The sequence below is a fragment of the Anolis sagrei genome, chromosome 1, assembly GCF_037176765.1.
Source record: "Anolis sagrei isolate rAnoSag1 chromosome 1, rAnoSag1.mat, whole genome shotgun sequence".
Lineage (NCBI taxonomy): Eukaryota > Metazoa > Chordata > Lepidosauria > Squamata > Dactyloidae > Anolis > Anolis sagrei.
Window position 1 is genome coordinate 187,566,378 of NC_090021.1, and position 23,448 is coordinate 187,589,825.

Here is a 23,448-nt window from a genome sequence, read left to right on the forward strand (position 1 = left end):
TGTTTTTACAGCGGATCCCATTGACTCCCATCCCATGACATAGGAGTGGCTTCATCAGAAAAAAAGAGGTGAACCAGCTCATGCTGCCATGGTGGCAACATGGGAGGCTTCCCGTGTTGAATAGAAGTCAAGGGGGGGGGGGGGGGAAGCTGGGTGGCCTATTTTTTCCATGGGAAGATGAGATTTTAAACTGGTATCAGTCTTCCTCAATATAAAGGGCTTTGGGCAGGGCAAAGAATCTCTTGGTTTTTGGATATTGTTGGTTCTACTGATTAAAAACAAAAAAGTAATACTGACCTTGTGATGAATGTATTGCTAGCTCTTTAGTTTCAATGTGTGAGTGTGATGGGGAGGCAGAATGCAAAATGGGATTACTGACTATAGAAGAGGGGTGATTCTCTACTCTTAAAGGAACAGTCTCCCATACTTTCTCCTCTCAATGTGATGAGGTAATAGATGGAAGTGCCAGTTGGAAAATATAATTGGAAGTACAATGGGATCTTGTCTAAATACCTTGTCACATAAGGCTACGGTGATTTCATGAATCTCATTAGGTTTTATTTAAGCAAGATTCCTTCTTCTGAAATATGGGCTATGACAGGACTTCTTAAACATTATTATTATTATTATTATTATTATTATTATTATTTCATGCATTTCTATCCCGCCCTTCTCCCCTCTAAGGGGGACTCAGAGCGGCCTCACACAAGCAGCATATAAACAATCAAAAATTACATTTAAAACATTAATTAAAAACACATTATACAATTCATTAAACAATAAATTAAACATGCCAATTAAAACCAAATCCAAATTAGGGTAAATCCAATGTTGCAGATATCCTGAGTTTCTTTCCAATTGCTGCTGTCCACTAATCGAATGTCTGGTCCCAAAGCCAAGTCTTCAATTGTCTTCTAAAGGACACTTTTCCACTTAGAAAAGTGTCCCTTTCAGTCCAATAATTTTTTATGTGACCCCAGGTATTATGCATATAAAATAGGTATAAAATTAGACATTCACTGATAACAAATCAGCATTTGCAAGTCTTGCTTAACAGGCTGATTTTCTTTTTTATGAAGAACAGTTAAACATCTTCTATAGAGTCTATTGTAGACTCTCTACAACAAAAAATGTTATTGCTGCCAAATTTTTAGGACCCCAGCATTGAACTAAGGGGACCCCATTTGAGGTCAGGAACTACAGTTTAAGAAGCAGTGGTCTACAGCACCTGCTATTAGGGTGGTTCCAGGCAGCACAAAAATCCGGGTTTTAAATTGGAGTTTAAAAATCCCAGGACCTGACTGCAAGTCCCCATACAGACCTGTCAGTCCGGGATTGGGTCTCCTGCCATCCTCACGGGCTTCCTTTGTATTGGGGATGGGGACATCTGATGGAAAGTTTTTAAAAATCACTCCTTTATGTGCTGGACTGTGTACGCACATATGCAACTATCTTAATAAAAATATAAGCGGATTTGCATGTGCATATATGGGGTTCAGCAAAAAATGGAAATAATTTTTAAAAATACTTCCACCAGAAAGAATTCTTCTCACAATTGTTTATTCAAGCTCTGTTTAATATTATAAAATTTGCAATAAAAAGTTTCAAAGAGTTCTAATTGCTCTCAATTCATACTTCCTTTAAAGCAGCGGTATGTCCATTTCACATCTCAATCAGCTGATCAGCTGTGTGTGCTGGAGCGGTCTCCACTGGGGGGGGGGGGGGGGGAGGAAGGAAATCACGTGTTTGCCGTGAGTGCAGGGATATACAGTGATGTGAAAATGCGCATTTTCCAGCTGAAATTGGGATAAAAGGGGATCTTTTTAACTTGTGATTTTTGTCCATTGCAGTGAATCTGTGCAGATTTACCACTAGCGTCATGTAGCCACCCACCGTTTTAACCCAGTAACTTCTATGTTTTAGGTGCTGTGTAGATGGGCACTAAGCTACTCTCTGCTAATTTTTCATTGGCATATGTAGCCTTCTGATATGTTCTTCCAAGGCCCCTTCCACATTGCCCTTATATGCCAGGATAAGATTCTCTGCTTATTCCAGTTTATTTGACAGTGGAGACTCATACAATCCAGTTTAAAGCACCTAATCTAGGATCAGGTCTTGGTATATAGGGCAGTATAGAAGGGGCCTAAGAAATTAAGCATGAGCTTTAACTGTTATCCTGATACTTTTGTTGCTTTTTTGGCCAGGTTTTTAATTTTAAAATGCATTTGGTTTCCTTGTGACCTGCTTACAGTGCTGATTTTTAAAAAGCCAGCTGTGAAGGAGGAGGAGGAGATGGCGGCAGCATGGCAATAAGCCCACATTCCTCCTGCTAGAAATATATTTACTGGAACAAGTGTCAAATGTCGTATTTCATTTATTGATTATGTAATGCCCAAGAGAAGGGGAAAGAGCAACAATCAGGGCAAACCCAAAATGTTCTGCTGCCTGGTGCAACAAAAAAAGTACTCTACAAAAATACAGTGACGTGACAGTGGTAGTCTATGGCTGCCATGCCAACAGGACCAACCCATCCAACCTGGGTACTAGCCTGAAACAATTCTAGCACTGAACCATATCTTCAGAATGGCTCCAGCAGCTTAGATAACTTTTTAAAAGTTTGGACTCAAAGTCACCGTAGACTTACCATTCCATTGATGTGGAAGCCAATTGTGGTTGCTAGCTGTGCAAATGGCAATGGGACATTCATGATCTGTTGTGTAGCATTGGTAATGAAAAGTAGGTTGTGTGGTGCATACAGCTTTGTCCTCCAACTCAACCAAAAAGAATGGGCAGAGGGTTCTGGAGAAATGGCTATAGCTGCTGCACTGTTTCAGCATCTAATACGTGGTTGCCTCACTTTTATTAAGGTTATAGCAGGAAGCCTGTTCTGAAAAGTGGGTGTAGCTATCCCAAGGCAAGGGGGAAGTGTCCAAAGTTCATTGTTGTTCCCTCTGATTTTTGCCCATCCAATGTACGAGCTCCCCTCTTTAAAGGTTCTGGACCCGCGTGTTTGATATAATGGTGAGCTGCTAACCCTCTGAACTGAAATGGCATTTCTGCCTGTTTAATTAGCTTTGCTGTGGAGGGAAATCATTATGAAACCTTCAAGATGTTCTTGCTGATTCTCGGTGTGCACATGTTCCCCACGGACTGGCTCTGACCAGCTCCACATGCTGTTCTCCCTGATATATCAATGTGGTTTGTTAACTCAGGAAATGGAAAACACCAGCAATGCCCACTTACTTAACCACACATCCTTTGCCCTTTTGCACAATTTGGACCTAGATTTAATTACTGTGAGCTTTTTCCTCTCCCTATGTGACACTGTGCATTCAAATTATGTCTATCTTTATTTCTTTATGCCTCATTAGATGAAAACGCAATATAGTCATTTACATAAGAAGAATAGTAATTGCACAGTGTTGTCTCAGGGCAGATCTACTCATCCTAGAGCTCATAATGCAGGCAATGAATTGCACTTGTCTCTGGTGTATCCCAGCTTTCCTGCCTTGGAAAGCTAATATGACAGGGATTATTACCTAATTTCCTATGTTCTTACTTATCCCTTTTTTCTTTTTTAACCTGCCTGAAAAAAATGGCTAATCAGTTCTTTTTCTCAGTTTTAAAATTAACCAAGTTATGTTGGAAGCGGGTGAGAATCTACGTGTGGCACACACTTTTTGATTTATCAGTTTAGTTTATCCCTCCTCAAAATAACTGTGAACTAATTGTAATTACAGTAGACCTTCCAATTTCACAGGACGTAGTAACACAGAATCCCTGTGGAAATTGCAAATAAAAAGCCACTGCCAAACAGCCACCCCTACTGTGACCTCCTGTTTTCCTCTTTGCAGCAGGCAGTAGGCATGACATTGGTCATGTCAGTTGCTGGAGTGATATTGGCCCAGCTACCTGCAAAATGCGGGGAGGGGGAAAGGAGAAATTGCTTCCCTTCTCCAATTGCCTCATTGCTTTGGCTAGCATCACTCCAGGCAATGAGTGATTGACATAACTCATGTCATGCCTGCTGGCCACCATGATGAGGAGAACAAGAGGGCATGGTCCCTGGAAGACCCCAGGGAACATGGGCTGTCTGTTTAAACAGTTGTGGTCAGTTCTGTCTTGGAACTGGTCCAACTATTTACATCCCCCCAATCCAGAACTGGGGGGGGGGGGGAATTCAGAGTAACCTATGACTTTGGTCAGTGTGGTTCAAGGCCACATTAAGCAGCTTTGGCTTGCATTAACCTCAATCAACTCCATGTGCCATTTAGCCACTACAAAGCTGATTCATTGGCTCTTCGCAGTAAGTGGTCTGTGTAGATGTGTTCTAGGAATCTCTAGCTTCTCAAGGGGGGTGCTGTCTATAGATTTGTTCTGAAGTACCTAGATATTCTTGGAGACCTATTCAGTATGACTCAATGGTCAATTCAATAGTCTGGTGGAGTCACCCTGAAAGGCCTAGGGCCCTTCCACACAGCCATATAGCCCAGAATATGAAGGCAGAAAATCCTACAATATCTGCTTTGAACTGGGTTATCTGAGTCCACACTGCCATATATTCCATTTCAAAGCAAAAAATGTGGGATTTTATTCAGCTATGGGGAAGGGGCCCCAGAGATTCCTAGAGATAACATATCAAATCCATTAATAATCAAAGATAAACACACAAGTATGAAGGACTGACTGTACAGATATTAACTGACTTCTGTATTCTAGATATACAAATGTTCCGTATTCAGCTTTGGACCACTTCTGAAGTCGGTCAAGCTCCTTTTGAATTCATTTTCAAACCTGTTAGGCTGTGGTTGCTGTTGTTGCTTTTTATTGTCTTAACGTTATTTCCAACTTATGCTGATCCTTAGTCAAATCTATCATGGGATTCCCTTGCTAAGATTTATTCAGAGGAGGGTTGCCTTGCTTCTTTCCTCTGAGACTTAGAGAAAGAATGGGTTTCCCAAGGTCAGCCATGGGTTTATTTATTTATTTATTTTGGACATTTGTATCCTGTCCTATCTCGACCCCCATAGAGGGACTCAGGGCAGCTAACAATCGGCACACCATGGTGCCCACAACCAAAAGCATAAATATACAGATTACATAAAAACAATATAAAAACATTATAAAAACATTCAAACAGGTTTCCATGGTCAAGCCAGGATTTGAATCCTGATATCAAACTTGAAGTATCTCTTGAAGTTTTGGAACTATTGATCAGCATTCCCTTTAGTTATTTATCTAGGTTTTTTAAAAAAAAAAAAAAAAAAAAAAGGAAACGCTTTATTAAACTAGGCCTAAGACAAAATCTTGTAACTTTTCCAGGATGACATAGAAACATTTCCAGCTATGCTACTGTGGTTTATGTCCTCAGCCAAGTAAATTCCACTCAATAGTACAATCATACACATCTTAGAAGCTTATCTTCACAAATACTATGAACTATATGTTGAAAGCTTTATTGGTATCAAGATAAACTACATTTTGAAATAGTTAGACCACTCTACTCAATGGAAAATGTCACCATGGATGGAGAAAATTCCCTAAATCTGAACGAAAGCATAGTCCAATTTGGACAACTGCTATAAAATATATTCCTTCCAAGAAAATTGTGTGTCATGCTATGATGGCACTGTTTAGCCAACAGAAGCTTCTAAAAAGTTCTCAAGGATGTGTTCACTTGAAAAATTGAGACCCATATTGTAAAGATACAATTTTCAAGGTGACTTACAGCACTCTGAAACAGTATAAAATATATTAACTAAAGCTTTGTCCCTGGTCAGTGGTATATGATGGCACTGCTTCCCTTCTTTACTTTGGTCCAAGGAAGGCTTACAGATGGAAGATAGTGGGGTTTTTTTTTCTAGCTGGCATAGAAGGAAATCTTTTCATGTGTAACCAAAGGCTACCACCAGGCTGGTCTTCTTGCTATGATGTGAAGAAAGGTGGAGCCCGCCTAAACCTTTTCTTGCTTTATGCAGAGGAAGAAATGACCACTCCTACCCAACCAGCTGGTTAGACTAGATTATAAGGCAGCAGTTCTTCTCTGTCCATTTCTGGCATTATCACCAACTGTGTTGGTAATAATTTGCTTCTCCAGGCCAGCATCTGCTTGTTGAGACATCTTCATTTCAATGAGTCTAATGGCAAGTCTGTTTTTGGAGGAAAGGGTCAACCTCCCGGTATCATTTGCTGTTCGTTCGCTTGAATTAAGTGAGAAGGAACATTTGAAGACCTCAGAATTCAACAATGCTGTTTTGCAGGAACTCCCTACAGATCATCTCAAAACCTGATCCCCCAGTTTTTGTGTTAACAATAAATAGGTAGAAAACTGTTGCTGTAGGTTCCTTTAAGAAAGGTTTACATAACTTTTAAGTACAGCATCTACAAAATTTAATCAAGCTTTATCAAATATTAAGCACAGGTCTACTAAATCCTAGAAGAAAGACCCTAGGGCCTCATTATTTTCAATTAATTATTATTTTATACATAGGCACTGAATTATGCCTAAGGGAGTATGCTAGTGTAGCTTAATGCCTCTCACAAAAGGCAGAGATATAAAACTAATTTTCTCAAAGGAAATTAAATGGCCACTAATGCTAGATCTCATTTATAATGCATCTCTTTATCTGAAAGATTCTATGATATTAGCTTGTGAGCAAGAAGACAGATGTAGTCTTAGCACTATTAATCCAATCAAATTAAAAGGGATTCTGCCCTTTGTTTCTTTTCCCCCCTGTCCCAAGGTGATTGAAATGGGGGGAAAACCCTATCCTTTTTATAATACTGATAAAGTGGAAAACCCACCAGCTATACTCTCTAGGTTGGGAATCATGTCTATATTATGTTGTTATTCCAATTATGTAAATTTTTAAAAGTGAGAAAAACCTAAATCCAGAAAGATTCCAGGATGATTCAGACAAATGAAAGTACAATACAAAAATATATAGTGTATCATCATTCTTCATATTTGTTACATGCCTTCAAGCCAACTTCAATTTTTGGTGACCTTATGTGGTCTCTTGACAAGACTTGTTCAGAGGATTTTGCCATGACCTGTCTCTGGGGCTGAGATAGTGAGACTTCCCCAGGTTCACTCGGTGGGTTTCCATGGCAAAGCGGGCTTTTAAATTTTAGGATCTCATCACATGAGGTCCCCGATCCAGGCGATAGCAGGGGGATTGTGATGACTCTGGAATGGGGCATGGAGAACCCATCACCCTGCATTGCCGAGATCACCCCTCACCTTATCCCACAAGGGGAAGCATTACCACCCAGCTTCCTCCCATTGTTTTCAATGGAACACGGGAAGCCTCCCGTGTTGCTGCTGTTTCATTCTGACACACTTGCACCTCTCTTCAATTACGGAGCTTCACCAGAGGTAGATCAACATCATGTGATGAGCTCCATTGGGCTCCGTGGCTGTAGAGAGGTGCAAGTGACCTAGGATGAGCAATTTTGCCCATCTGATGAAGTGGTAAGTGTCCCAATCTCCTACTCTAACACTCAAACTACTAGAGCACTTCAGACAGAGACAATCAAACTAACTGAGCATGACGGTTTACCATGATGCTGAAAATGCTGTCATGTTGGAGCCTGAACTTTCCTGGGAGACTTTTTCTAAATGACAGTGCCATCACAAGGTGACACAGGAAATTTACCAGAAGGAATATATTTGACAGCCATTATCTGCTTTTGTTCACATGATTATTTCAGGCCCCTTTCTCCATCCTTTGGGTAGAATGGTGTAACTATTTTACTTGAATGATGTGGGGGGGGGGGGGGGGCAACAATGACCCCCCTTTCTTATCCTTCCTAAACCCCTCAGCAAGGCCTATGCATGCTCTTTGAACTTCTCTTATGTTTTCCTGTGGCTGGTGGCCAGAACCAAAGTAAGCCAAATTAATTCAATTCCATACACGAAATGTTGATCTTATCCTTAATTTCTTCTCTTTGGTCAGCCCAGACCATTTTCTAGGACATTATTAGCTAACAGGAAACATTATCTTAAACCTGGTGTATTTTTTGGTGTTTTCTTGCCATGCATTTTAATATGTGATAAGGACTGGTAAGCTTTTGCTGTCTTTCTGGAGTGACTGGGTGTTCATCTCAGAAGTTGAAGTAGCTAGCTACACATAATTAGGCACTTATCACAGTAACCCAATGAGAAAGCATGACTACTTTACATCACACCAAGGGATAAGGTCATGCTTTATGTAGATAATTGTAACTTTTAGTTACTTTTATAGCTAATGGATTTTTTTCATGTCAGGAGCAACTTGAGGAACAGCAAGTTGCTTCTGGTGTGAGAGAATTGGCCGTCTGCAAGGACGTTGCCCAGGGGATGCCTGGATGTTTTTATGTTTTACCATCCTTGTGGGAGACTTCTCTCATGTCCCCACATTGGGAGTTGGAGCTGACAGAGGGAGCTCAACCCACTCTCCCTGATTCAAATGTTTATATTGATATGATTTTAATTCCACGGTTTAATGTTAAATGATGTAGTGTTTTATGATTTAATTGATAATTGTATGTTATTATCGTTCTGTTAGGTTTCTGTATGTGAGGCATTACATTTTGCCATAATTGTGTTGGAAACCGCTTTGAGTCTCTCGCTGGGGTGAGAAAAGCAGTATACAAGTGAAGTAAATAAATAAATAATAAATAATTTAGTGGTAGTAGAAGGGAAGATGAATATTTCATGGTTCAAGGACTGGCCCATGTTTGGCTTACATTTGAGAAATGAAAAAAGTAATGGTAGAACAATATATATATATATATATATATATATATACATACACACCCTGTGCATAAAGGTTTGGAACATAATGCAAAATAGCAACTGTAAGAGCAATAAACTACTCGGGGGGGGGGGGGGTAGGATTATAAAAGCTTTTGCAATACTATAAATTTATAAATATTTTCTGAAATATTTACATTATATAACACATTTTTGTTCCTGGGTTATAAATGTCATTTCCTAAATGTTAATGCTATAAAACAGGTAAAGGTAATTGTGACTCTCCATGTGAGGCTGCAACATTATGGGCACTGTTGTCCTAAAATGTTTGGAGGAGACCCAGTGGTCCTTCAATAAATTTAAAATTGAAGATAAAGATGAATAGTTCAAAGCCAGCCATCCTTATCTGCATTTCTAAACTTGAACAAACATTTATGAAATAGGAAAATTTCCAGGGTTTGGGCAAACCGATAATTTGGCTTGATCCAAGTTTACTACAGATTCAAACAAAATTATCCATGAAGTAAGTTTGTGAATGGGATTTTAATTTGCTGACATTTTACTCTCACAGAGAGTATCAATGACATTTGAAGGTCAAACTGCTTGACTTTACAAATAATGGACCCTAAAGACTTTATTAGATGGATTTGTTCCATTTTTTTTTTCTTTTCAAAGTCATAACAGAGAACTCATGCAGGGAAATCTTAGATGGCCTGCTCAAAACAAATGTTGTGGAACTGTCCTTGTACTGGATCAAAATAAACAGAGAGGAGCAACAGAGTACAGGCTATTTATACCATCAGTACAAATAAAGCAACAGCATATGTGTTGTAGCTTTAAACAGTCATGTATACGAAACAATTAAAACACCTGTAGGTATGGGTAAATGTTAAAATCAGTTTTGTAAACAAACCTTTCCCCAAAGGACAAGCAAGTTCTAATCCCATATTTATCCTCATTTTTGAGCCAAGAGCATATTATTATTTTGATGGTGGAGTGTTTGGTGTGGTAGAACATGTTTTGCAAAAATCCTTGTGTGTGTATTGGTAAGAAGGAAGGGAAACTCAGTAGTGGAGTATCTGCTTTGCATGAAGAATGTGCCAGGACCAGTCCTTGGCATCTTCAGGTACAGTTAAGACAAACCTTGACTAAATCATGGAGATTCATGACTTTATCACATGGGTAAATTTACCCATTGTACAATACTTTTACCACGTTGAGGGATGGAGCCCACCAGATCTCATGATATGATGTACATCTACTTTCGGCAGGCTTCCATCCCTCAGTTGTGATAAAATAGTCATAAGAAGCAGCAACAAGAACACAGGAGTCTTCCCAATGTTCTAATTGATAAGAAATGGGCGAGTGTGGAGGCAAGCTAGTAGCAATGCTTCCTCCCATGGGATAGGTAAGGGGCAAACAGGTTGATGGGTTTCCCATACTGCCTACCAGATTTGCCATGATGCATTGTGAATCCCCTCCCTATTGCCCATCATGAAGACCTCAATGTGATGAGGTCCTCACTGACAGTCAGATGGCCCAGTGGTCTGATTCAGAGCCTTATTACAAGAGCCCCCTTTTGTGTTACAGTTGCATTGTCTGTAAAACACTATTTAAGTGAAATTGCTTTCTTTCCTATCACATCACCAGAATAATTGCAAGATTGCAACGTCTATCCACTCACATACTGCACTACACATAGTATTTTGGACTGTCTGCCTACTACATCCCTGAAGTTATTATCATCATGCCTTTTCATTGCTTGGCACTTACTTACTTAGGTGATCCTTTCTTTTCCGAGGAGGATTGTCTTCCAGTATTCTTGTGGGTCCGTATGTGGCTGTGGAGCATTATTCTTGCTCAGCATCTTCTTCCGCAGTGAGGGCATTGGTTTCCAGGTGGGAGGCGGTCTCTGTCGGGGTTGGCTTGATGCACCATCCTCTTGGCATGCTTCTCCCTTTCGCCCTCCATTCATGCCTCTTCAAATTTTGCAGCACTGCTGGTCACAGCTGACCTCCAGCTGGAGTGGTCAAGGGCCAGGGCTTCCCAGTTCTCAGTGTCTATGCCAGAGTTTTTATGGTTGGCTTTGATTTAAAGATGCTTGGCACACATATACATAACACAGAGTTTGCTCTCCCCAATTGTGTTATAACACTTAAAATGGAGTTACAGTTTTGTAACACTACTATTCCCCCAAACTTTTTTCTGATCTCAGCAAAGGACTGAGAGCTGCCTGAGATATGTAGTCAATAGCACCATCCAGGTCTGCCTGTCCCACAACCCCATTTGCCAGAACTTTCCCTGAGGTTCGAAGGAAAGGCTGGCCTTTTGAGCTGAGTGCCACCCCTTGAGAGGCATTGCAATGATTACTGAATTTCCTGATGTTTTCCTTCCCAAAGCATGTTCACCAGATTGCCTCTGACCACCCAAAATCAGAGTAAACACAAAATTCAACTTTGACGGACCACTTTCCAGAAGGAAAAAAAATAATGCAAATCTCCATTATTTAAATGGAATGTGATTGCATCTAACAAAGGGACTGTTGGGTTAATTTTGAAGTAATCTCTTTTTCTGTTTCTTTCTACAGATTAAGATGTTTAGTGAAACAGCTGGAGAAAGGTGATGTGAACATTGTTGATTTGAAGAAGAATATTGAATATGCCGCATCTGTATTGGAGGCTGTATACATTGATGAAACAAGGTAAGCCTTCAGAACATGAGGCAGTAGTATGATCTGTCTGGAGATACTTGTCTGTCCATCTGTTTATCTTACTGATTGGTTTACATAATTTGTGTCATGTTGAATAAACAAGGGATTTGAGATCCAGTTGATTCTTGGCTTCATCCTGTCCCTGAAGTGCCCTCCTGTAACATCCCAGGAAGATCTACTTATTATGGCTGTGGGTCTTCTGGTAGAGAAATTCTGATGATACATTAGGAAAATACTGACCTTCTGTGGAGGCAGCCATGAGAGGAGCTCTGGGAGCAAAACCTCCATCACATTGGCATAGCCTTTCAGTCAATCTTAAAGTCTTCAGCCAACTTTATGGTTGCTTCCTATGTTTTGAATCAGGAAACTCATAGTTTGAATGCCACTACTCCTAGAGCTTAGCAATAATGTATCATAACGACATTATTTTAGCAATTTTATGTAGGGTGTATCTATACTGTAGAGGTAATGCAGATTGACACCACTTTAACACCCATAGCTCTGTACTATGGAACCTTGGTTGCAGTTTGTTGAGGTGCCAGCACTCTTTAGGAGACCAGGCTAAAAACCTTTCAAAAGTACAACACCCATGACTCCATAGCATTGAGTCATGCAAGTTAAGGTGGTGCCAAACTGCATTAATTCTACAGAGCAGATGTGTCTGTGGTCCCGTACCATCACTTTGAAGCTCTTTTCAAATGAGGGGAGTGTTTACTGGAACTGAACAGTAGTACTTGGTGTTGTTCACTTACTCTGAACCTTATAACACACTGTTTCTGATTACAACTGTAATACATTCACTCTTTTAGAAAAACAGGATTTTCTTCTTTTTCTCTTATTCCAAACCTAGTAGAAACTTGAATTTTATTGAAAATGTTTCACAGCTAATTTCATGTCTTTCATTTTTTTTACTGCCTGAAATCATTTTTTGAGGATTGCCATGTAAATGAAACTGTATCTAGTGTTAGACCAATTTCCAGCATGTTTACCTAGGTTTTACATTTCACTGTCTTAACCTTTTAATGTTTTATTCAGAACTGAATGTGCTTCTGATGCTGGCCGCCAAATTGTCTTCAATGTCTCTTGGAGATGACGTAGCTGTCTGCTCCTATTTCCTTATTAAATTTAAGGTCTGGTCTTTTCATAATTCCAGGGAGCCAGCCTTGGTAGATTAGGTGTTACATAAATATATATTTAATTTGCACAATTTTATTGCTTATATGCCCAGATTAAACGCTATACATCTGGAGTTAATAACTGGATGGGAGAGAGCCATAACTTTTCCGTGATTTACCATTACCTCTACAGATAAATAGAGATTAATAACAAAAAATAGGAAACATTGTCCAATAGCTTTATGTTGTTTCTTTACAATTTGCTATGATTTATTTTGAGACAGCATGGCATGTAATCTGAGTGTTGTTCTACAACTCTGGAGACCAGGGTTTGAATCCTCACTCAGCCATGAAACCCACTTTGGACAGAAAACTCTGTGATAGGTCCACCTTAGAATCGCCATAATTTGGAAGTGATTTGAAGGCACTCAACAAAAACAATAATTATTCACTGGTGACATTTCAGTCACTATTATCCTCCAGTAAGCTCAAGGTGGCATATATGATTCTATTCTTCTGGACTTTATACATATGACAACCCTGAAAATTGAATAAAGAGATTGTACAATGGCCATTAAGTACATTTCATGGCTAAGAGGAGACATGGATTTATATCTCTTACATCCCACTCCACAGCTTAGTCTAGTCTTTATATACCTACTTCCTTCACTATCTGCTGTTGTCATCATTTTATTATGCTACAGCCTGCTATAGCTTACGTGTATTGGGTGATTAACAGGAGAATAGACCTCCTCCACTTGGAGGAGGGGCTTCAACAGGAAGCTCCCTTGCATTATCCGATGGGCAGCGAGCCCATCAGTCCTCCAGACAGGGTGGAAGTGTCCTAGGATGCTAAAATTACCCCACCTGAAGAGGTGATACTAAGTAAATATCCTTTCCTTAGATCTAGGTATTTGAATTTCCTTCCACAAATGATCTCCTGTGTGTGGAAGAGTTAAGACAAGGGTCGTGCTTTTGACGGTTACACTGGAAATTGATGAAGGAAGAGGGTGAACCCCTCCTCCAGACCTTTACTGATCTCTTTGCTTCATAATTGGACCTCATACAGTTCCTGGGCACACTATTTTAAGCCGTAAAAGTGGAGGTGGGGAGGAGAACACATTTCCTGAAGTTAATCATGAAATCAGGAAGATTGGGAAAGTCATGAAACTCATTTTGTGGCTGGAACAGGTACACTACATTTAGCTGGACAGATATTTCATGTTGTACTACTGAGGATGTTTTTGGCAATACAGTAATAAATGTCATTGACATCAGTGAGGCCTGACTTCCAAATAATTTGATTTACGCTCAGAATGTGCATGAGTTAAAAGCAACGCCCTCAATCTTTTTAATAAACTCCCAAAATTGACATGTTACATTTTACATTGACTTGGAAAGTTCTCAGTGTTTCTGAACTAGTTTTATTACCACATACTGGAACTATTAAAATGTGTATTTTCAAGAATTCAGAGAAGGCATTTGAATGAAACACTTCTCACAATTTCTCCAGTTGTTTCCGAGCAACAGTTAGCAAATAATAGCAATAGCTTTGCTGTTATCTCGCAATTATATAAATTGGGAAGAGGGTAGGAAAAAAGATCCTGCACAGATAATGATGTGATAATTCTCAGAAACCGGGTGAATTTTTGTGTTTGGTGGTAATTATTCAGAATTTACGAGACCCAGGGGGAGATGTTGGAAAATCACTCTTAGAACTTCACCGAGTATCCTTCTTAGCAAATATCACACACATGTTTACTGTTAATAGAGAAAGAGAGTATTTCTTATGGGCCCAAGTAGGTTAAAATAGTATTCTTACTAGTCATTTTCACATGTTCTGTTTAGCATTCTTCAATCTTAAGGGTTACAAATAAATAGTAACATTTGTCATAATAACTATGCATTTGACATATGTGCCAATTTTCACTTTCTGAAATAAGAACTAGCAGGAATAAGAAAAAAGAAACAGTAGTGGTATTCAACTCTACAAAGGAGTGAGCTCAAATTCTTGTAAGTCCTGTTTCTGAAGGTAAAATGGGATATAAATAAGAAGGAGGGGAAGAAGAAGGAAAAGCAGAAAAGGGAGTAGAATGAAGAGGAAGAAGAGAAAGATATAGAGGTGGAAATGGATGAAAAAGAAGGGAAGGAGAAAAGAAAGAAAGGAGGGGGAAGAGGAAGAGGAGAAGGAGCCTTGAGATAATATATATAAAAAGCTCTAAAATAAAATACTGATGTACACAGATGTGCCCATGGAAAGAAAATTATGAAAAAAATCACCATTAAGTTATGCCAAATAAATCATTACAAGGGCAATATACTAAGAGTATAGAAAGAAGAGTTAAAAAGGAAATCTGTAAATGGTTACAGAGGTGGACACTTAGAAAAGCAATGAAAAGGGTTGTATTGTTGCTGAAAGGCAGGCATTTCAAACAAGTAATTACTGGAAAAGAAGAAAAATACTGGAGAAAAAGGAAGAAAAAGGTGAAACTTTTGATGACATTGGTTCATACCACAAGATTGCTCAGACTGAAGAAAATAAACACTATGATAAAGCAACTGCAATGATACATTAGAAGCTATGCAAAAATTGATAGGAATATGTGACTGAAAATGTTAAAAATGGTCAAGTAAAAATCTCATGGAACTTCAGGATTCTACCTTAATAATAATAATAATAATAATAATAATAATAATTGTATTTCACGGCACAATTAAAAACACAGAAATACTATAAAATTCTACAAACATACATTAAAATTCAGTTCCATAAAAGACACAGATCAAAGTGTTTCTGTAAAATACACATTAATCACACTGGACAGAGACCAATACACATGACATGAGTTTACAATTCATGCTTAAAGACTGGCTGGGTAGGCCTGCCAGAAGTGATAGGTCTTTACGTGGTTTTAAAATTCAGACAGCTGATCTAGCTGTTAGAGCTCTATTGGAAGGTTGTTCCACAGTCTTGGGGTGGACAGTGAAAAAGTTCTTTGGGTGACCATTGCCAGTCATGTTCTGTTAGGCTGGAGTAACTGCCCCCCCACCTCAGTGTGTGGGGCAGATTGTAAAGGTCCAAGCCAACACCTTGTACTTTGTCCAGAAACTAATTGGCATGGACTTTAGGATAGGTGTGATATGCTCACTCCTGAACGTTCCCATAACCAATCTGGCTGCTGTATTTTGAACCAGTTGGAGATTCTGAACTTGGTACAAAGGTAAAAGGTAAAGGTAAAGGTTTCCCCCTGACATTAAGTCCAGTTGTGTCCAACTCTGGGGTGTGGTGCTCATCTCCATTTCTAAGCCGAAGAGCCGGCGTTGTCTGCAGACATTTCCAAGGTCATGTGGCAGGCATGACTGCATGGAGAGCCATTACCTTCCTGCTGGAGCAGTACCTATTTATCTACTCACATTTGCAGGTTTTTGAACTGCTAGGTTGGCAGAAGCTGGGGCTAACAGCAGAAGCTCATGCTGCACCCCGGATTCAAACCTGTGACCTTTCGGTCATCAAGCTCAGCTGCTCAGCAGTTTAACCCACTGCACGACCAGGGGCTCCCAGTACAAAGGTAGCCCAATGTAAAGCACATTGCAGAAGTCCAACCATGAGGTTACCTGTGCATGCACTACCATCTTAAAGTCCTCCATATCCAGGAAGGGGCGCAGGTAGCATATCAATCAAAGCTGATAATGAGCTGATATTTGGAGGGATGGATCCAGGAGCACTCTCAAGCTGTGGACACAGTCTTTCAGGGGGAGTGTAACCCTATCCAGGACTGGTTGATTTATAATTAGAACATCATATGCCACATGACCGTGGAGGTGTCTACAGACAACGCCGGCTCTTTGGCTTAGAAATGGAGATAAGCACCACACCCCAGAGTAGGACACGGCTAGACTTAATGTCAGGGGAAAACCTTTACCTTTACCTTTACCTTATGCCAGACATAACTGTGGTTGAGGAAAAGAACAATTGGATTATAGACCTGGCAGTCTCTGGGGAGAGGAAAATTGAAGACACACACCCCCTCCAAGGGAAAGGGGGAAAACTAGATTGTAAACTATCGAGACTTCCAAACTTTTCCTCTGGGAAAAGAAAACAACAGCAGCAGGCATGTAGCCGGGGGGGGGGGGGGGCTTGAGGGGCTTCAGCCCCCCCCCCCCCGAAATTCTTATGGTGGTTCGCAAAAAGGCCTTACTGGTGCATTATTTAAACACTATCGACATTTACTACTACCTTTGGAGTGGTAATGCCAGCACCACAGCCAGATAAGCTTGAAGGAATTCATCAATGTGGGAGGAAATTAGTACAGGGCACTTCTCCCAGCACCTACACAAACAAGAAGAGGTCCTTGGAATGACACACACACAGAAGACTTGTACATAGCTGTAAACCTTAATCTGTGTGCATACTATTAGTATATGCTGTTACTTTTGAATGAAGAGTGCAAGAGCTTTCCCTAAAAACATTAAGATGCAGTAAGTGAACACCTTGAGTGACGTTGCCTGGGTAAATCCATGGTTTGTCATAAGGGCCAAATGTAGGAGTCCCCAGCTAGAAATATAAAGTGTCAATTATGTTCCTTGAGTGGCCTGGATCCCATTATGTGTGCCTAATATATGTTTTCCCCACTTTTAAAGAAAGTAATAGCTTTTAGTGGAAAAATCAATAAAGCCTGATTATATTGTTCCTGAGGTTTTTATGTGAGGAAAGAGGAAATTGGGTCTTCCTGTCTGTTCAGATCAAAGTCGTTACATATCTTAATATTTCTTTGCTAAGAAACTTTAAAGCTTGAAATTCTAGCTCTGTATAAGCACAGGATTCCAACCCAACAGATGAACAGAACAAGTCTGACACAAAGAAGTCCTTGCTGTAGGGGGTTTAGGATTAGGCATGGATTAGCACTGATTGAAGAAATTTTGCTGGCAGAATTGCAGAAGCACTCTGTTGTCTAACATCTAGAGGCAGACCCCCTGCCCCCCCCCCCAAAAAATAGAGGTAGGGGTAAGTCAATGGAAGAACTGAGTTATGCCAGATCTCAAGGAGACATCCATTTTCCTGGTACAAAGGTGAATCATGGTGAAAATAGTCTTGTATATAGAGCTATGGATTCAACTCTGTTTCCAAGTGTTAGCTCAGCTGGTGTTGTAGTTCAGCTTGTGATTGTGTGTGATGTCAATGTGGATGATGGTTTTCCTGGACCTGAATTGTCAAGTTCTGTCCCTGTTGATAGACCTAGTTCTGGCCTTGCTGAGAGGCCCAAGATTTTTCATGAACAGAGTGCTTCTCCTGTAAATTCTCAAGGTCAAATTCCTGAAAGGGGCCCATGGCAGTGGCAGCCTTTCTCTCAGAAACTGTCTTGAAAGGATGATTTGTCAGGTGCAGAAGTTATTGAGACTGAAGATAGAAGACAAGACTTTTGTAAACTAAGACAAAATTCTCAGGCTCACAGAAGGTCAGCCTGTCATCTAGAAAAGAGAGATAAGAAATCTTTATCTGGTTGAAAAGGCAAACAGAATGTTTTCCTTTCATTTCATGAGACAAGAAAGGCTTTATATAAGACGGGGAAAGGATTTTAGCTCAGTCTGGTCAACGTTGAATTTTCATGATGGTTTGTTTCCAAGTATATTTCATGTTTCAAGTTTTGCCAGGTTCCTATTCTGGGTATTGGATCTCCATGCTATTTTGTTCTTTTGGATTTTGCATCCTTGGATCTTATGTCTTTATCTCTATACCTTGAAGTTCATGGACTATTTGTTACCTTTGGAATACTGTATACGGTTTTGGACTGTACTGTTTCTATAATTTTATTGCTTTGCTTGCATATAACCTTCAATAAACTGCTTGCTGATTTTACTATATTGGTGTGGTATTTAAGGACAGATGGCCCCTGTCCATCTTAGCTTTGTTCATAATAGCTCTGAGACAATAGGAGAAGAGGCAGCTATAGGTTTTTTTTATTCAAACAATGGTTATGTTAATATCTATTGTGGGCAGGGAAGCCTCCATCTAGACAATAATAAAAATGATCTTTGAAAACCAAATTAGATGGATTTATTTATGATGCTCTAGCCAATGTATCAGCTTGTATCCTCCTTTTCCATTTTCTCTTCTTTATAATGAATAATCCTATTATCATAGCAGTCAAGTCCCTTTTAAAGTGCTTTGGATGTCATTTCCCATTTGCTAGCTGAAGTGCTACTAATGTCCTTCTTCCTCAATGATCCTTTGAGAGCAAACAATATTAGAGAAAGAAAATATAATCAGATTTCAAGCTGAGAGGTGAGGCACGACACTCCTATGGCCTTTGAAAATCTATTTCATTGTCCATTTCCTGGAATACATTAGGGGCAAATAAGAAAAAAATATGTCACAAAACAGAGTAGAAGAGAATATCAAAGAAAATACCCAAGCTCATCCAATGCTACATAAATGGACTAAAAAAATGAAAACAAAAACTCTCAAAAACAACTACTACTTGCTCAAGAAGTTCAGCAAACTTCTAAATTAGATTTGTAAGAGCCACAGCAAATCTACGGAATTTAAAGGAAAACAATTTGGCCTGTACTGTCCACTCTTTTTCTGGATGGACATCCTTGGAAGGATGTATGTCATTCTTTGTTGCTTGTTAAGATGCTAGTAATGGTTACCTTTTTGAGCACTTTTGCAGTTAGTTTTGATATTTAAGGATTAAATAAGGATAAGACCTAGATTCTTATTTTTATACCACTGCATTCCATTCTCAATTATTCATAAAATCATGATAGTTGCACTATATTTATTTATTTAGATTGTTATCCTCTCCAAAGAGGCATGGGATGGTAGTGAATTTTGTTTTAGTCTCTTTGCTCTATAAGAATTTTTCAAAATGCAAAAAGGCCTTCATGTTCATTCAGGCCTGAGAGATAGGAGTTGCATATCTATTTCTCTCTCCCTCCTGGAAGTCTGATTGTTTTATTTTACTTTATTGAAGAATTTGGAAAAAATTGCAAATCATATATTGCGATTGGAAAAATCCTGAGATCACAATGGAGGACAAATTAGAAAAGAGTGAAAGATTTCCCTCTCCTTGTATAAAGCATAACACATAAACTTGTTACCAGGAAAACCAGAACTTAGCCCAGGAGAAGCAGAAAAGTTTCATCTTCTAATGGACAGCATTATTCCATTGCATTTCAGAAGATCTGTCTTCAATGTCAGCAAGGCTTGAGGAAATTCCCAAATGTCAGCAGCAAATTAGACTTTTAAAAATCTCATTTGGAAATCTCTTTTCCCCTTGCCCCTCAGCATCATGATAAATATTGTGGAAAAGACTCCGTTGCCTAATTTCTTTGGCTAAATGCATTTTGAGCAAAGCTTTCTCCACCCCCATTAATATTTACAGAAGAGAGGAAGGTCAAACAGGGAGAGGGAGGCATATGCAAACAATTACGCAAGCATCTACTTACTGAAAGGAGAAAGAAGATCTCTGCCTGGGGTGTGAAGTAATTATTCTCACAGAAGGGCAATTATTTACCATTGGTCCTAGTAAATTCTGTTTAAAGAGTAGTATGGGCCTTCAGGCCACGTGTTGACTTAGGGCAACCCCACATATTTCGTAGAGTTTTCTTAACCAAAGGATACTCAGAAGTCATTTGCCATTGTCTCATTATGAAAAATAGTCTATTTTAAAATAGAAAATTGTTGGGAGTTGTACCTTTCTCCCTCTCTCCCTTTACCATAGAATGCATTTCTCTTTAAAACGAACAAACAAAAAACCCACAAACCTTTGGTGGTTGAATGGCATCTTGATTTGGTAATGGTGGTGGGCCATGTGCTTTTTGTGCAAGGAAAAAAGGTCCTAAATTCAATCCGTGGCATCATTAGTAGGAAGAGCTGGCAAAACCTGGAGATCTACAAGTCAGTATAGTAAATAGGGAGCTAAATAAATCTATTTGACTAGGATGAACCCAAGATATTTACAAAACATCAAATGGTGCACTTGCAGTTAGCCTGGCCAAGATGCATACATTATACTGTTGGCCCTTTACATTTGCAGGTATGGCAGATTTGATCATTTATGGAATTGATTAAATTGTTCTCTTTTAGAATTTTTAGATTCTCTCACAACCTCAGTCTGGTTCCTCTTCACTTTTGCCATGGAGCCTACTGGCTCCCATCCCAATATGTACATCTATTTCCGGGGCTCCATGTTAAAAGGGAAGAAGGAACTGGCATACAGCACTATGGTGGCAACTTGGGAGGGTTCCTGTGTTGCATTGAAATCAATGAGGAAAGTCAGGCAGCGGGCACATCCTCCCATGTGATGAGGTAACGGGGAAACTGGGTGATGCGGTGTGAGGGATGATGGGTTCCCCGCGCCCCATGCAAGGCCCCACTGGATTTGCCTCGATCCATGGCAGATCCTCGTCTTAGTGTAATGAGGTAGTTTCATTTCTGGTGAAAGTTGACCACAGAGTCATACAAGAGGACCTAGAGATTCCTAAAGTGGTGTCCTCTCAGGTGAAAAAGCAGTGATTGTTTGAGTTGCAGTATTCCTACTTTCATGGGGGAAATAACCCCCAAACCCCAGCAAATGTGAAGGGTTGTCTGTACTCAAAGCTATCCATATTATTTTGACATTGCAAACAGGGCATTTCTTTCACAGCTCATCCTTTTCCTGGCAATAAAAAAATCAATAACAACAAATTAAATAAGTTTTTGTCTTTCCGAGGCATCCAAAATTGGTAGTATGTCTAGCCCAGGGCTGGAAAGTATAAAACCACTTCCTACGTATCCTTTGAGCTACAGTTCATCTTGTACCATAATCAAGGGATGCTGAGCTACTGTTATGTTGCAGCTAAGCAACCATTCTGGTTACCAAGGTTTTGAGCACTTGCTACTTATTTTCTCATTCAGACCATCTGAAGTATGTGATTCTTTTACATTTATTCTTGTATACAGATCTGTCTCCTTCTCTTTGTGCAGGAAACTCTTGGATACAGAGGATGAACTCTCAGATATCCGGTCAGATTCGGTCCCGCTGGAAGTGCGGGATTGGTTGGCCTCCACCTTCACAAGGAAAATGGGGATGACAAAAAGGAGGCCTGAAGAGAAACCCAAATTTCGAAGTATTGTACATGCTGTGCAAGCTGGGATTTTTGTCGAAAGGTGAGCTCCTTGGATTGATGAACAGTATGTTTCAAATTTGAATATTTCAGATGTTAACCAAATAGTGATAAAATGAATAGTAAATTTAGTCGAACAACACTACTCAATCTCACACCCTTGTCCACGTGGCACAGTAAGCAAGAGAATAAGAACACTGAAGAATTTCTAAGCCCTTTGACTTTTAGTCCAAAAGGGAATAACAACTGAGTCTCATGCTGGGAGTGATTCGTCCTGAACTTTGAAAAAGTCTGCATGCAGGCTTTGAGGCTTGGACTCACATGTCCCTGACACTGCTATGTGCATTTTTTAAAAATAACAACCAACGCATTAAGGCTGCACCTTGGTATAATCTCTGTTGGATTCCATAACACTTACCTCTCAGCTGGCATGCATAAAATTGCACTATAAGCCTACACACATATTAACAAGGAGATGAGGGACTGTGGACCCTTCCATTGCATCTCACTATTGACCTGTTGGTTGAGGCTAATGGGATTTAGAGTTTAGCATATATGGAGGGCCACATATTTATTGTGATTTATGATACATTCATGTGTATACTGATTCTCCCAATTTTCCAATATGGATTTATCAGCCGTCCTGTAAACATTGTATGGAGTAGGCTACATCAGGGCTTCTTAAACTTTTCCATTTGAGACCTCTTTTGACCTGAGAAATTTTTACATTATTTTATATAGGTATATAAAATAAGTATAAAAATCAAACATTTACCGATAACAACAGACTGATTTCCCTTTTATGAAGTGTAGCTTTCTGCAGAGTCCACTGTAAACACTGCACATCAGAGTTGTGTAAATGTCTAACAACCTCATCACACGAGGAGAAACTGACATCCTAGCATGCTGCCAGGATGCTTCCTGCTCAGAGCCCACCTGATGCCATCACATGATGTATGCCAACTTCCAGCGGGGCTCTGTGGAGGAAGCGTCCTGATAGGATGATAGGATACTTCCTTTGGAACAATGGGACCAGCATGGGAAGCCATGCGGTGATGCTTCCACATGTATGATGGGGAAGCATCCTCAAGCGAAGCAAGGTGCGGGGTGATGTGATTGTCCTACAGATTCACCATGAAGGCTGGCAAATCATCCTGCATTCCCTCATCAATGTGATGAGGTTCTAAAACAGCCACTGGGTGACATTCAGAAAACTTTGACTGTTGCCAATTTTTGGGATCTCAACAATGAGCCAAGGGGATCCCATGTGGGGCTAGAACCTGCGGTTTAAGGAGCAGTGGACTAGATAGCCCTTATAATACCTTCCAGCTCTATGATTCTATGGTCCAATGAAATAGCATTTACTTCAGAGAAGCCATGTCTAGGTTACGCTTTACAGCAGGTGTAGAATTGTGTGACCTTCCAGATGATGAGTTACTTCATCTTCCAGAACTTCACCTGAAGGGCCAAATGATTCCTACTCCTGGTTTATAGTTTAATCCTATTTTGTTTACAATAAAGCACTTTGCCTTGGGTAGGAGATTTCTCTGGTTTCCTGCATTTTATAGATTTTAAGGTCTTGTGGTTTAATTGGTCTGACTTTAAATCTTGAAAGGAACTACTTCTAAAGAATACATGAATTTCCACTAGATTTCAGGTGCTGTTTTCACTGAGTCTTCTTCTTTTTTAGAATGTACCGAAGAACCTCTAGTATGGTTGGTTTGACCTATCCATCTGAAGTGATGACAACTTTTAAGGTAAAACCAGTTCAAGAATTA

At 39.7% G+C, this 23,448-nt stretch overlaps 1 protein-coding gene across 2 annotated transcripts in view; it reads left to right on the top strand.

Moving 5' to 3' along the window:
• Nucleotides 1-23,448, top strand: part of PDE1A (phosphodiesterase 1A) — a 179,240-nt gene that overhangs the window by 119,698 nt on the left and 36,094 nt on the right. For both annotated transcript variants that reach the window (XM_060780091.2, XM_060780099.2), the window contains exons 2-4: nucleotides 11,325-11,438; nucleotides 21,531-21,713; nucleotides 23,361-23,427. In XM_060780091.2, the coding sequence (XP_060636074.2) occupies nucleotides 11,325-11,438; nucleotides 21,531-21,713; nucleotides 23,361-23,427 (364 nt within the window). The remainder of the gene's footprint in view (nucleotides 1-11,324; nucleotides 11,439-21,530; nucleotides 21,714-23,360; nucleotides 23,428-23,448) is intronic.